Consider the following 16,938-nt stretch of genomic DNA (forward strand, 5'->3'; position numbering starts at 1 on the left):
GGGACCTTGAGATGATGGCACTTGTCTGCATCTCCTCGCTGAATGACATTTTTAATTAGTTGATAGCCTTGGATCAGCAATAGTCTTGTTTGACTGACTGGTGTCCCCCATCCCTCCCTTCCATGGTGACATTTAATATAATGCTGTACCATCATGTTTTGGATAGTTATGTCACCTCCATGGAGTTGAAGGACTCATCACAGGAGATCTCTACTCTCGAACCAAAAGATCATCAAACCATGCCTTGAAGCCCATTCACAGTTTCTGCACTCACCACATTTTCAGGCAGTGCATTCCACTCACCATTTGCTCTCCTGCTCATACCCACCACTTTATACAACTTCCATGGATGGCCTCTAGTTCTACTCTTGCCTCCCTCTGCTCTATGAAATATCTTCACATTAATCTGGTAACAGTCCCTCACCAGCTTATGTCTCAGTCATATTCCCTCTTCTTCTATTCACAAGGCCCCATAAATTGCATTCCCTCAATCTCTCCTCATATCTTATATTCCATAGACCATACAATTTATCATTTACCCACTCATGCAGTCTATTCAGATCCTCCTGTAAGGCCACAATGTCTGCTCTAGTTCTTGAGCAGACATTGTGGCCTTTATATCATTGGCAAACAGCACATCTCCAGTTAAGCCTATCCTAATGTCATTTATGTAGAAATTGAATAATAATGATCCCAAAACAGATCCTTGTGGCACTTCACTAGTGACCTTCCTCTTAGGGATACCACTCCTCCATACACAACCTGATGATACCTGTCTGACAGCAATCAGCTGTCCAGCTTACTAGTCTGTTATCTATCTGTTTCAGTTTGTCTTGTCATGTGGCAGTCTGTCAAAGGCCTTTGAAAAACCGAGTACACCATCTGATGTGCATCTACTTTATCGAGTGAATTTGTCATCTTGTTGCAATATGTAAGAAGATTGTTGAAACATGACCCCCCCCCCCCCCACAACAAACCCATGCTGGCTATCATAAAGAATATTGCTATTATTAATCCACTTCTGAAACCTAGTCCTTACCAGCTTCTCTGATACCTTAATAACAACCCCAAACACCCAGATTGGCGTATAATTTGTATCCTTAGTCTTATCCTCCCCTCCTTCCCTCCCCCTTCAGTGAATTTCCACTTTGAATTTTTCCACCATCCATTCCTTTGGGACTTGCCTTGTTGCAAGACTCATGCTAAATAGTTGTGTCAAAGGTGCCATTAAATCCATGGTACATTCCCTCAAGACACGCAGCAATATACTGTAAAATCCTATTGCCTTATTAATATCTTTACTTAATTCCTCATGTACTTCCTGCTCATTCACCATCAGTCCCTACTCTACCATACCCTCTACACTCCATCTTCTCCTGTGGTTGCCATCACGAGGATAAAATACTGATAAAGTGATTATTGAATAATTCAACTATATCCTCTGCCAATGTCATAAATTAGCATCATCCTCCCATAATAATTTTTCCTTCTACTTGCCACATATCAAAAGAATTCCCTAGAGTTTTTCTTAGCTTGATTGGTAAACTTCTTATATTGCACTTTTTCATGCAACCGATCATCACAGCATTCATCTTGTGTTGTCTCCATAATGTCTTCTGCTTTCAGATTTCACTTGATCTCTTCATTCATCCATTTCACTCGTACCTTGTTTAGCCTTTTCACCTTTGCAATAGCAAAGGTTAAATAGCTCCTGATGCCCACACAGCATCTTTATCCTTCCTACTCAATTCCTCTTTCCATGTTATGACTCCCATTTGTCTTCTAAGCTTTCTGTAATCACCAACCTTGTATTTCCACATATGTTCCTTTATAAAAGTTCTCATGTGACTGGATGCAACCTAGGTGATCAATTCATGGTCACTCTTACCAACCAGGGGAAAATTTTAGGCACTCCATTCACAATCACATCCTCTGATAATATAACCAGATCTAAGACCCTTAACCTTTGTGTCCCCTCTGCTATGTACTGCCTAAGATTGTTGTCCCTTAAGAACTTGAGAAATTCATTCTCCTTATTCCCTGATACCATGTCTTCATTCTAGTTAATATTGCTATAGTTGAAATCACTCTTTGCTTGCTTACTAAGCCAGGTAATGATCATTAATCTCTTCATAGATCTGTAGACTTACCAGCTTTTTGTATATTTTTATTCAACTGTCTGTCTCTACTACGGAGAGAATGAAAGCATTCCTTCTTTCTTCAACCAAAAATTTTATTTAAATGGTATGAAAAATATTGCAGAAATAATCTTAACTAGTAACTAGGCTGGTTGGCTGAATTCATAGAGTACTCACTGAATAATAGGTTTGAATCTAACTGCAGATATGGATGTTTGGGAATGTGTTCAGCAAGAGTTTCAGAGAAAACAGGAAATGAATTCCATTTCCTAGTATTAGACTACCATCTTTGGAGATCTGAAGTGACATGAAAAATTGCTATGTTATCTTTAGAGCAAGAGTTTCTGAAAATTATCTAACCCTTAGCTAAACTAAACCACTGTACTAATATATGATGAGTTTACAATATTTAGTTGCTAAAATTCATATAAAAATCATCAAATTCCTTACATGTACCCTCAAGGGGTGTACAGGATATTATGATAGTACTACATGAAAAACTTACATCATTATTAACTCCCCGTCAATCAATTCTATCAAGACTCAAACATTATCAGATCATATATTTATATCTTCTAAGGCACTTTTTATAATATCCATCCACCTATATCTTGTTCTTCCTCTGGGTCTTTGCCCTGCCAACCTGGCAAAGAACTCTTGTTTTCCTAAACTTTCCTCTCCCATTCTATTTAAGTGACTTTATCACCTGAGATTAGCTCTGCTAACACATTCTTGAATTGAATGCTAACAATGTGAAGTGCTTTCCTAATATCCTCATTTTTAATATGATATTGCCACAAAGGGATCTATTGCATCTCTCACTTCTTAAAATTTTAATCCTATCATTATATTTGACTCAGATTAAATAACTTTTATACATACTTAAATTTACATTATAGCCCTTTTACATATATACAACGTCTCTAATCATTCTCAGGGCTCTCGTATCTGTGGTCTCTAGTCTTTGTCAAGTGTATTTCTACCCCAGCTAAGGTATATCAATAAGTTAAAATTGGTTCGAACAGTGTCTATATACAGCTAATTTAGTGATTTGACAAATTTCTCTCTTATTCCATGTAAAATTTTTCAGATTCCTACTATACAGCTTTCTTGATTCTGTTGTCTATTTCAATATTAATTTACCATCAAATACCGTCACTAAAAATCATGCCTAAGTAGCTGAAATGTTTTACTTATTCCACAGGTTCCTGTTCACAACACAGTTGACATTTTCAACAATTCTACCTATTTTCATTGTCTTTGTCTTTTTTAATGATCTTCATACCATATCTATTACAACAGTTATTCAATTTAGTCAGGGAATCTTGCAAACTTGTAGCGGATTTATTTAGAAGTATAACATCGTCCGCATAAAGCAAAGAGCTGACATTAACATCTCCAATTCTGATATCATGTTTAATACCACTTTCCTTCATAATGTGATCCATATAGATAATGAATAACAGAAGGGATAATGTACATCTTTCAATTCTAACTGCTGACTTACAACACAAATAAAGACTAAGTACTGCTTGATATAATGCCCCCATTGACACCAAGCGTATTGAATAGCTTCTCTCTTGGCACCTTGTCATATGCCTTTTCCAGATCGACAAAACTTAAATACAGATCTTTGTTATATTCCCATGATTTCTCAACTATTTGTCGTAAATTGAAAATCTGATCCTGACAGCCATTTCTCGACTATATTTGCATAAATCTTACCAGGAACACTCAGTAGTGAAGTACCTTTGTAATTCTCACATTGTTTTATTTTCCTTTTTGTATATGGGTACTATGAGAGCTCTACTCCAATCATCTGTAATTCATTCTGGTCGAATATCATCCCCTCCAGCAGCCTTTCCACATTTCAGGCTTATGATTGTTTTTTCTACTTCAAGTATAGATGGTATTCCTGATTGCATGCCTCTTGAGTGTTTTTTTTTTGTACCACTGTGCTGTCACTGCTTGTTTCATTTAGCAATTTTTTGAGATAATTACTCCTTACATCAAAGATATCTTTTTTCTCCAGTTTTCATGTCACCTTTATCATCTCTAATTCCTTTTTCTTATGTTCTTACCAAAGTCTTTCCCAGTGACTTTTGTTTAGCTAGTTTTACACAGTGTTTAGCTTTCTTACATTTGTCTCTGTATTCTCTAAGAGCACAAGCTGACTTATTTGCCAAGAACTTTTGATATGCTTTCTTCTTTTCCCTCACTGCCTCTTTAACTTCCTATGTCTACCATGGAGTGTCTACCATATGTCTACCTTGCAGACAACCTCACCATATGCATCTCTAGCTGAATCAATGTTTTCTTCAGGATTTGTGACTGAATCTCCAAGGTTTGGTTCCTGCTCTCACACACTTTAATTTTTTCTTAAATAATATTTGTGTATTTTAGTCTACAGTTCACATCTGAGAGCTGCTCAACTTTTTTTTTCACTTTAAAACTTTCTTACATGTTCTTCTTTTCGATATGAAATTCAGTTTTATCCTGCTGAAGACTAATAACATTAAATGGTGATCACATCCAGTTTCAAATCCTCTGTAACTCTAGCATCCTGTGCCAGTGAGAAAACCACTATCAATAATAACATTGTCAATGAGACTTTTCTTATTCCTTGCCTCTTCTCTCCATGTAAATTTGGGCACATTTTTATGTTGGAACATTGTGTTAGTAATAACCAGCCCATGTCCTGAGTGGAAATCCAACAGGTATTTGTGAATTATTCTTAGCTTTGCTCTTTTTTCCAAATTTTCCCAAGATATTTCTGTATGTCTGAGTATCATTCCCTACTCTGCTATTTAGATCTCCAACAAGGACCATCGTTTCCTTTTTTCATTGTGTCAGTTGCTTTCTGTAAAGCCTCAAAAAATTCCCCAACTTCTACCTTAGTAGAGCCCTCTGTGGGACCATATGCACAAATAAGTATCATTGCCAACTTCCCCATTCTGATATTTACACACATCACTCTACTTGATATTGCCTGCCATTCAAGATTAGCATCATATTTAGTTTTGAATACTATAGCTACTCCTTTTCAAAATATATATTTAAATTATAACCATGAGTGTCTGCACCTAGACCATCCATATTGATTTTGTAATCTTAAATTAGTCTTAAACACTTTCTAACTTCCCATTTTAATTTTTAGTGCACTTTATTAATAAAGCTGAATTGCAGCAGAGAAGGTGCTATGGGCAGAAATGTTTGTTTGTTGTACACAAAGGGATTCATTGCATCCCTCACCTCTTAAAATTTTAATCCTATCATTATATTTTGACTCATCTTTAATAACTTTTATCAATAGTTAAATTTACATTATAGCCCTTTTACATACATAGAACATTCTACGTTTGAATCCTCATTTGGCAAATATTTGTTTGAATTGGTGGGGGGGGGGATGAAATCAGCATGTTATATTTTAACATAATCCACTCTAAAAATGCTAGTAGCTATAGCTATAAATTATAGTAAAGAATAATCAATTTAAAAGTTGTTTTCTGTGAATGTAATCAACTTATAGAAGTCAGTTTTTTCTTGTATTTAATGGTGAGTATATGATATGTAATCTAAAAGTTTGGGAACTTAATTTTTACAGTATAAATACTCATTATATATATATATATATATATTTTTTTTAGTTGGAAGCAAAACAGGTTACACCACCATACAAACCCAAACTGGAAACAGATAGAGATTTAGAACATTTTGATCCTCATTTTACCAGTGAACCTGTACAGTTAACTCCAGATGACCAGTAAGTAAATGAAGATAATTACTAAATTATGTAGAAAATTGTGTGTGTGTGTGTGTGTGTGTGTGTGTGTGTGTGTGTGTGTGTGTGTGTGTGTGTGTGTGTGTGTGTGTGTGTGTGTGTGTGTTGAATAGAAATAGTTCTGTTTATTTAATGACTAAGATAGATGTGATATAATGCTTCCATTTTCCATGGCAGCAGTAAGTTCTGCTTATATTTGCCACTGCCAATTAATGTTTAAAAAATCCTGTAATGCCTCATGTTCTGAAATACTGTAATACACAAATGTATTATGGTTTTCAGAACCTTTAACACATTAGTCCCACATGCAGGCAGGTTTAAGAGAGAATGGATCTATGGATATTCTTTTTTTAACAACTGGAGGTTGTTCTTGAGAAAATATTTCACAAGGAAGACTGTTCCAGAGTACAATGAGAGGGAATGAAAAAGAACAAGAGAAACGATTGGCCTGTAAATTGATGTTTGCTCTCTTCAAGTATTATGAGCTCAAGAGCTTATAATAACATGAAGAGCAGAAGCTAAGCAGAAAAGGAAAAAAATGATGAATACCAGTTCACTGGAGCAGCAACTTCAAAAGTCCTTGTATTTAAAAAAAAAAAAAAGAAAAAAAAGAAAAGAGCAGACAAGTAATCTATAAAGCAGTAGTAATTAGCATTTTATGCACACTGTGAAAGGCTGCTAGTAAAGTAACCTTGTTAGCCAATTTGGTGATGTGGCAAAACTTTGCTTGATCGTTTGGGAAATCAAAAGAGAAATATAGTAAGGTGATTAATGATATGGTGTAAGACTGGTATGGGTGCCTATGCCGCATATCATGACAGGAAGATGACGATTAAATTCATAAATCATATTAAATTAACAATATATTGCTAATCTCATCTTCTTTTTAACATATTAGGGTTTGTACCTTCTTACAGCCAAGTATCCTAAGTAATGTTGCAAAACAATGACTAATCCTATCTATATTGTTTGCTATGTCCTTTGATTGTATATATTCTCTGATTTATCTTGCACAAAGAAAAATAGTTTCCAGGAGATAACACCCTGCCACTTCCATTTGAGACAGGCTAATGTACCTTGAGTGAAAAATTCTTTATAAAGATATGTCATATGTAAGACAGGATTTTAACCCAAGCCTTTCTAGCAAAAGGGTATTAGATACAGATTATATTTTTAACTTACACTGATTTCCATAAAATTAAGAAACAAAGAGAAAAATCACAATAACTCAAAACTATCAGATTTTTATGCAGTTTGGTGAAAAGCAGTATAAGATTTGAAAGAAACACCCATAAAAATCGTAAGAAATAGTTTAATTCAGTAACAAATGTGTACATGAAGACAGTGGTCAAAACGAGATTGTCAAAGTGTCTCACTAAGGAATGTGGTCACTCCCTCACAGCAATACAGTACTCACAGTGATGTTTCATACTGTTTATTATGGTGTCCATGAGCTCAGATGGTAATAACAAACAATTGTTCCGGCAAAACTCTCCTGAGTTCCTCAAGGTTTTGGGGAGAGGGTTGAGAATAGCAACACATTTACCTAGAACATCCCATACATGTTCAATAGGATTAAGGTCAGGAGACCTGGCTGGCCAGTCCATAGGAAGAAACAAAGCAGTATCTTCTTGAAAATATTGGCTCACTAGTTTTGCTCAGCAAATACAAGGATTATCATCTTGTAGAATAAATGTCTCCCCCATCACACCTGCATATGGATCCAGGACCCCATCTCTATAAGTTGAAGTATTCATGGTTCCAGTAGGAGATACATACGGGTCATTGCATCCATCCAATGAGATACCTTCCCAAGCCATCATGCTACATCTACCATAAGTGTCCCTTTCACGGATGCTATCTGAGGCATCACCCAGTTAAACTAGCCCCCCCCCCCCAATGCTGTTCATAGGTAAACTATAGACTCAATTATACAAACATTATTCAGGAAAAAATGAAACAGTTCAAAAATAAGAACCAAACCTTGGAGATTCTGTGCCAAACTCTGAAGAAAGCATTAATTGATTGGTTAGGTAGGCATGTGGTGAAGCTGTATGCAAGGATAGAAAAACAAGAACACTGGTGTTCACAAGAAGTTAAACAAAGCAGTCCTGGAAAAGAAAAAAACATACCAAAAGCTCCTAGCAAATAAGTCAACAGATGCTCTAAAAGAAGACAGAAAAAAACATAAGTGAGCTTAACTGTGTATAAAAGTAACTAAACATAAATCATGGGAACACTCCTGTAAGAATACATATCAGTTTTTCACTTTACATCAGATAGTTGAGAAATCTTGAAAATAAAACAAGGATCTGTATTTAAGTTTTGAAGATCTGGAAAAGGCATACTATAGTTATATGACATAAATAGAACATTATACAGAGCAATACACAGTCCATAAAGTTGTAAACCTGCAGTTAGAATTTAAGGAAACACAGGAAGATGATTCTTTAAACAGGGAAGCAGAAGATCAGTCAGAGTTAATTCTGTTAAGTTTTAATGATATATTTTTGGGATGGGTAATGGGCTGAGTCATGATGGATGTTGTTGCTGGTTAGTTTGCAAAAGAATATCTATCAAAATGTCTGGATGAGGGTTACAGATGAACATATCCAAACGTAGGCAAATGAAGTTTGTGTGTGAAGTCATTTCATGACTGGATTACTTGTATGTATAGTCTAATGACTTCACATCATTTGCCTTAGTATCCCATAATGCAATGCACATATCCTTACAGAAAGTATAATGTTGTGCATTATGGGAAGGGCCACTAGCCAGACCCAGAAGTGATACCAATGTTGAAGTAATGCAGAAATCATATTTTTGTATATAAGTAGCCAAAACATGTCACAAATTATTCTAAAATACACAGGATTAGAGATATATGTGAAAAGTTTTTTCACATATATCTCTAATTATATATAAGTTAATTATATATAAAATAAATAAGTTACTTCATGACTGGGCTACTTGTATATAGAGGCTAATGACTTCATATCAATTGCCTTAGTATCCCATAATGCAATGCACATAGCTTTATAGACATGTATAATGCTATGCATTATGGGAAAGATCACTGCTGATGAGACCTCAATGAAGGTCGAAACCAGTCTTGGTAATGGCCCTTCCCATAATGCATAGTATTATACTTTCAACATCTATCTCTAATCCAAAATATTTTAGTAATAAGGTGTGACACCTTTCGGCTACTTGTATATGGAAATATGACTTCTGCATTACTTCAATCTTGGTATCACTTGTGGGTCTGGCTCCCACTTATGAGGCCTCAATAAAGGCAATTGTTGTTAAGCCATAAGCCTCTATATAAAGTAGCCCAGTCATGAAGTGACTTCACATGCAAATTAGGTTTGTTTACACTTCAATAAAGGATGAAACCAAGAATATAATTTCTTGGCATCTTTAATTTATAGATGCTTTCAACACAGAATGATAAGAAAAGTTAATAAGTTAAAAAATATTATTTTCTTATCTTTCTGTGTTGTGATCATTACGTTAAATATACTTACAGGCTGATTAATTAGTGTTAGAAAATTTGGTATCTTGGGGATATAAGAATTTATATTTAAGTTTTGTTGATCTGGAAAAGGCATATGACAAGGTGCCAAGAGGAAAGCTCTTGTCAGCAGTTAGACTTCAAGGAGCTGCATGAAGATAGTTTGTGGTTAAATCAGGTATATGACAAAGGTGCACATTATCCTCACTGTTTGATTACCTGTATGGATCATATTTTGAAGGAAAGTGGTATTGAATCTGATATCAAAATTGGTGATGTTAACTTATGTTAACTTGTTGGTGGTTGGTCGCTCCTTGTCTCCCTTGTTTGTTGTTCATTGTTGTTTCTCGGGGAGGAAGTCCTCTGATTGGCCGCCATATTTTGCCGTTGTTTCAACCTGTGGAATTTTTTCTTGAGTTTTTCTTTATTCTTTTCCAGGGTATGCTTGGCTGAATTGTCAGTAATTCTTTCAAGTGTTTGTAGAATGTCTGGATTAACACGGTAGTTGTCTCCATAATTTCCAAAAATGCATTCGGATCACCGTGCAAGCCTAAAAGAAAGGATTCAGATCATCCATGGAAATGATACCCACAAGCGCTGCAATCGCTATAGTAAGCTAAAGATTCATATTTCTCTCCTGATCAATCGGCTGGCCTTTTTATTTCTCGGGGAGGAAGTCCTCTGATTGGCCGCCATATTTTGCCGTTGTTTCAACCTGTGGAATTTTTTCTTGAGTTTTTCTTTATTCTTTTCCAGGGTATGCTTGGCTGAATTGTTAGTAATTCTTTCAAGTGTTTGTAGAATGTCTGGATTAACACGGTAGTTGTCTCCATAATTTCCAAAAATGCATTCGGATCACCGTGCAAGCCTAAAAGAAAGGATTCAGATCATCCATGGAAATGATACCCACAAGCGCTGCAATCGTTATAGTAAGCTAAAGATTCATATTTCTCTCCTGATCAATCGGCTCCCCTTTTTAAAAAGATGCAGAGACAATAACCTCATTCCGATCTGCATCAGGCTAAAAAAGAAATTTACATCCGCTAAGCCACTTCGTATCTATGACCGCACAGAAAAAGCAATGCTTAGAGAACAGATCCAAACAGCCCTCCGAAACCTAGCTACAACACAAAATCTAGTTTCTAAATTACAATCAGAACTATCGGACTATGTTAATCCAGACATTCTAAAAACATGTTATGTTAACTCTTTATGATGTGATGTCTTGGTGATGTCAACTCTTTACTTTATGCGGATGATGTTATACTTCTGAATAAATCCAGTACAAGTCTGCAAGATTCCCTGATTAAATTGAATAACTGTTGTAATAAATTTGGTATGAAAATCAGCAATAAAAAGACATAGACAATGAAAATAGGCAGAAACATTGAAACATCAGCTATATCCTGAATGGTAAACGTATAGAACAAGTAAAACATTTCAGCTATTTAGGCACAATTTTTAGTGAAGATGTAAATTAAATATGGAAAGAGACAAAAGAGTTAGTAAAGCTGGTATGATAGGAAGTCAGCTGAATAAAGTTTTATAGAATAAGAAATATATTAGTCAGAACACTAAATTAGCTGTACACAAGTTGGTGTTCAAACCAATTGTAACTTATGGATCTCAGAACTGGTTTAGAAATAAAACACTTGATCACAAGACTTGGAGACCTCTGATATGAGAGTTCTGAATAAGATTAATGGAGTAAACAGATGGTCAAAGGCAGTATCACATTAAAAATGAGGATGTTAAGAAAGAACTTGCCATTGTTAGCATTCAGGAATGTGTTAGTAGAGCTAATCTCAGGTCTTTTCCCTGTCAGCCTGGCAAAGATTAGCAAAACAAGTTTTCTTTGCCAGGTTGACAGAGAAAAGACCCAAAGGAATACCAAAATGTAGATGGATACACAGTAAAAATTGCCTTAAAAGAAATATAAGATCTGATAATACTGGAATCTTGACAAATAATAGATTAATTTGGAGGAAAATTGTTGATCAGAAGTTACTAATGGTGTAACTTTTTCATGTAGTACTGTTATAATTATCCTGTACACCTGCTGTCAGAGTGTAATTTATTGACATCATTGCTTGAGAGAATGGAGGTGGGTGTGGAAGAGATTCTGTTCAGTATTGTGCATAAAATTCGAGATAATGAATGGGAACCAGGACAAAGTCGTATCTTTGTAGAAAACTAATCTCTGTAGTAGTTAAAAGGGAGTTCTGAAATGTAACTTCCATTTGTTGATGGTGAGATTTTAACAATAGGCTTCTGTTTTAAATATAGGGGATCAAATTTTTATTCAAGTATATTTGAGCTTTTTGTTAAATGACACAAGAAATTGTGTTCAGATCAATAGAACAGTGTTTAGTAGTCCTTGATGGTGACAAAATGTTATAATTTGGTGATGTGATCTATACTTTTTGCAAGATACCATTTTTCACTGCTGAACATATTTCTTATCTCAACTTCAATCATAATACATGCACCTTTTCTGGACGATTGCATATTTTTGGCATATATTCCATTATTTCCTGGTTTTTGTATGGCTACACAATTTTAGTAGCCATGGTTTGTAAATCCTAGAATTCCCAGAGACCTTTTATTTCACAAATACGCTATGATGGGGGGGGGGGGGGGAGTGCTGAATAACTACAATGATTTATATTGGAGTAAACAGGTTTATTAACAAAGAAATATGTTTACGCATACATCCACAAGTACGGTGAAATCTTGGTCATATATAGCATTAACAATGGTAGAATGATGACACTATTGCTTGGGATACACTTACAAAAATGATGAACAAACTGCTCACAAACATGTCGTAGGCTTGGAATATTTGCTCTACCAACTCTGTACAAATGAAAATAATGCTCAACAATAAATGTCTGTTCTTCTAATGTCAACACCATTGCTACAGCTAAATGCAATGACACAGACTCTACACGTGCTCTTCTATTAATATGCATGCATGCAGTTGAATGACATATCTCATAGCATTGTGTACTAAAGGGGGGGGGTTGAAGTTCAGTAGTTTTTCAATGTGCCATACCATATTTCAGTGATGAACAATTTCACTTCAGGTTTAAGATATTCCAGTAAGTCCTTTATTATCTTATTTACTTCCAATCATGCTTTCAAAAGTCTCCTTCATATAAATTAGACTTTTTTTTTTGGATGTGCAAGAGATATGCAATGCATCTTACTACTGCATTGTAGATGGCCTTTTTTTTTTTTACAGAACTTACATGAACCAAAAATTGGTGCTTAATACTGAAACACTAAACATACAACAAAACTGCTTTTAAGTTATTTTTAAGACTGCACAAATAAGCACTAGTTTTTCAGCTCATGTACTAAATTTGTTTATCTAAAAAATGCCTTCTATAGTACTTTACAGCAGTAAAAAATTCCAGTCTTAAAATCTTTTTCCTGTCATGGATTTTAGGCCAAGTGGCCTGTTCTGGTCTCTTGCCATTGACTTCTTGGTCTCCCAATTCTTCTTTTTCCATTTATACATACAACATTTTTAGCAGTCTGCTCTTTTCTATTCGATTTAGATGTTCTACCCATTTTTGTTTATATTTGCTATCAAAATGCTTGGATGAGGGTTACAGATGAACATATCCATCATCATCATCAATCATCATCAAATTCCTGCCATGTACCCTCAAGGGGTGTACAGGATATGACAGTACTATATGAAAAAATTACATCATTACTAACTTCCTATCTACAATTTTCCTCCAAATCAGTCTGTTACTTATCAAGACTCCAACATTATCAGATCTTATATTTCTATCGTCTAAGGCACTTTGTACCGTATCAATCCACCTATATCTTGGTCTTCCTCTGGGTCGTTTTAATGCCAACCTGGCAGAGAACACTTGTTTTGCTAATCTTTCCTCTCCCATTCTATTTAAGTGACCATACCATCTGAGATTAGCTCTGCTAATGCATTCCTGGATGCTGACAATGTCAAGTTCTTTCCTAATATCCTCATTTTTAATATGATATTGCCATTGATGCCATCTGTTCACGCCTCTAATCTTTCTCAGGACTCTCATATCTGCGGTCTCTAGTCTTTGGTCAAGTGTTTTACTTCTGACCCAGCTCTCAGATCCATAAGTTAAAATTGGTTTGAACACAGTCTTGTATACAGCTAATTTAGTGTTCCGACTAATTTCTTTCTTATTCCATATGAATTTATTCAGCTGTTTCTCTGAGAAATTTCTTTTGAATCCTTTTTATTCATCATCATCATGCTTTTTCAAGGATTTAAGCCTAGAGTGACCTGTTCCAGCCTTAGAAGTCATCACTGAATCTCTTTAGAGAACGTCCTTGTTTTCTTTTTCCTAATGGTTTGTTATTTTAGGCTTGTTTTGGTAATCTTTGTTTTCATTCTTTCAATGTGTTCCATCCATTTATGTTTATATTTTTTAATTTTTTCTAGTACTGATTCCTGGTTTAATTCTTTCATGATTCAATAGAGTATATTTTGCAGTTTTTCTCATAAACTTCATTTCAGCTGTTATTAATCTTGGATGTTTTCCTGCACTGTTGATACCACAACCTTTCCATTTGTTGATCACATCGCCAGATGTTGATTTTGGATGCTCCAGTTGAGCAGCAGTGGCATGTCAAAAATGTGATAGCCCATAATGACACCTCTCTCAAAATCACTGAGTTCATGTTGTGTTGACGTCCCACCTGTATTCAACTGGTATGATGAAATATTGATTCCTACTATCTGTACACTGGTTTTATGTTATTAACAAACCTGAATGTTCCATAACTTCAAATAACAGGGGTGTCCAGACAATTATTGGTAAATAGTGTATCTACTATTTAACCTGCAGAATCCACTTTCTGCAATCGTCTCTACCTGCATAGTATTTTTGCCTTTGTTTCCTGGCCAATTTGCTTGTTCTGCAGAACAAGAAACCCAACATGTGAGATTATTTGACACTCACCTTTACTTGAAAAAAAGTCCATATATAAGGATTTTCCTTGCCAAGAATCAAGTGTAGTTCTTTTTCAATCAAAAGGTGCACTTATAAAAATGCTACCACATGTGTAATATATATTCAACATATTTAATTTTTTTTACAGTTAAAGCTTAATTATTGTAAAATTTGTCAGAATGCATGAATATTGTAACATTTATTGTGGATCTCCATTAATAGTAATTTTTAATTATTAGGGCTGCAATAGAAAACATTGACCAGTCTGAATTTGAAGGATTTGAATATGTGAATCCATTATTAATGTCAATGGAAGATTGTGTCTGAAGATGCTTGAAGGACTCACGGAAAAATAGGTGTTAATATTATTGATCACTAATATCATATAACTAGTTGACCATACTTTGGTACAGATGATTTTTTTTCATTGTAATCAGGTAATCAATGATATGATAGTTGGTACAAAGCCTCCTTTATATAAGTTAAGAACATTCCCATATTGCCATTCTATTACTCTTGTATACAGACAAAAGATTCTCAGGTTTAAAAACATTGAAAGGTTCTTTTTCCTGTTTTTATGTTAAACTTTATATTAATTATCATTATTTTTTTATGTCTTATTGTTTTAGATAATGATATTAAAAAAAAATTATAGTTTGAATGTTGGACATTGGTGATTCCTTTTGTGTGTAATTGTACATATATTTATACGTAAATACATATATATGTATATTTATGTGTGTGTAATATGAAGGACATGTTTGTCTGTTTATTTCTCCCCAGTACTAATTAAAGTTGTCATTTTTTTTATTATTACACCCTTTGATTTTTTGTTACATCTTCATGGTCGTTTATTTTTAGGGATAACTTACCACTGCCGCAAGAGCTTCCCATTGGTCTTTATGTCCACAGGCCAGCTATTTTTTTAAAATGTCTCTTTGCAAGAAACAAAAAAAAATCACTTTTAGTGGTTGGGATAATGGATATACTAGTTCTTGTGACCTAATGTAATAACAGTTGATCACTTGGACAGAAGAGATCTGTCAAATTAACTACATGTTTATACTACAATTTTTTGTGGTTTTTGGATTCTTTTCCATACTTGCATTATGCACAGTGATATATTCCATGTAGTCATTATCACGACCACATAGTCTTTCATAAATGTGCACCCAAATGTTTGTATTTTTTAAAAAAAAAAGAAAAAAATGTGTTGTTTTTGATAGTTTTTACCAAGGTGCTACAAGTGTTATTACTCTACTCAAGCTACTGACTACTCAGTAGCCTAACAGCTGCTTAAATAGAGATCTGTCCCCTAGATCTTTAGTTATTCAGATCACCAGAAGAATCCTGTAATAATAACTATGATATTCTATGTACAGAAATTATGATGTAGTTGCTTATAAAATTCATCTTGAAAAGCATATACATTATAAATGTATTGCAGTGATTTTAAGACAATCACATGCATTGTTGTTTATTAAACAGATATGTAAAGTTACTAAAGATATTTTAGTGTCATCCTCAGGAGTTGCCTGTGTTTTGTTTTTAATGGTATTCATTTGTAAATGTTATAGATGTTGTGTTTATACAATCAGCCATCCTAGATGTAATAGTAAAAAATTAATAGCATTGCTATTAGTATATGTATATATTATATATATAAAAACATAGGAAGCTTTAAAAATAGTCATGATGACTATTTCAAATGAGTTTGAGAATAAAATCTGCTTACTTAAAAACTAAGTTTTTTTCTTTTAATATTTCACATTACATTGTTTAATGTTATTTATCTTATTTTAGTGGAATCAGAAAGTAATTTTATAGCTGTTTTAATTATTCAATCCTTAAGACAACTATGTTTAAATTTCTTTTACTTTACAGTGCCACAGTTCTTAGTTATTGTGTTTATAACCAAGAGGCTTTCTGTAGTATTAATAGTGACTGTAGTAATTTCTATAGATACACCATTCCTAATTATTCTTGACAAAGTAATCTTTTTTTGCATTTATCCTAATCCTAACCATATTAGTAAATTAAAAGAAACATTTTGGCTGTGGAGTGTAAAAAAAAAAGAAAAAATTGGAGTTGTTTCCTTCAGATAAACTTTTATGTCATGGTTCAGGGGATATAAGTTGGTTGCATACCCAAAAAACTCTGGTTTCTAAGTCTAATAAATAGATATTATAAGAATTCATATTCTACTATATACAGGGTGTTCGGGATAAATTTGACATATTTATAATTAATTATATTTTTCCGTAAGTTACATGTATTAACACACACTTCTCTTCATTTAAAAGTTTGGACCCTTCTTCATTCATATACAAGATGTCAGAAAGGATGGATAGCTAGAACCCACCTGAATCATGGAAGAGAATAACTTGTATCATGATGATTCGTGCCCGCCATCAAAATAAGGATATTACGACTGCTGCCCAATGCTCCCTGAATACAGTAAAAACAATCAGGCATGAACTAGAGACTTGCAATGGTGACTACGAGGATGTAGCAAGAAGAAAGATCCCTAGCAGACGA

General features: G+C 34.3%; 1 protein-coding gene across 2 annotated transcripts in view; it reads left to right on the plus strand.

Moving 5' to 3' along the window:
* The window catches only part of aPKC (protein kinase C iota type), a 380,150-nt gene extending 364,015 nt beyond the window's left edge, over nt 1-16,135 (plus strand). For both annotated transcript variants that reach the window (XM_090408542.1, XM_090408543.1), the window contains 2 exons: nt 5,786-5,901; nt 14,640-16,135. In XM_090408542.1, the coding sequence (XP_090264668.1) occupies nt 5,786-5,901; nt 14,640-14,727 (204 nt within the window). In that variant the 3' untranslated portion in view covers nt 14,728-16,135. The remainder of the gene's footprint in view (nt 1-5,785; nt 5,902-14,639) is intronic.
* Nucleotides 16,136-16,938: the final 803 nt, after the last annotated feature.

The sequence above is a fragment of the Typopeltis vanoorti genome, chromosome 18, assembly GCF_054136105.1.
Source record: "Typopeltis vanoorti isolate ZY-2024b chromosome 18, IOZ_Tvanoo_1.0, whole genome shotgun sequence".
NCBI classification, from domain to species: domain Eukaryota; kingdom Metazoa; phylum Arthropoda; class Arachnida; order Uropygi; family Thelyphonidae; genus Typopeltis; species Typopeltis vanoorti.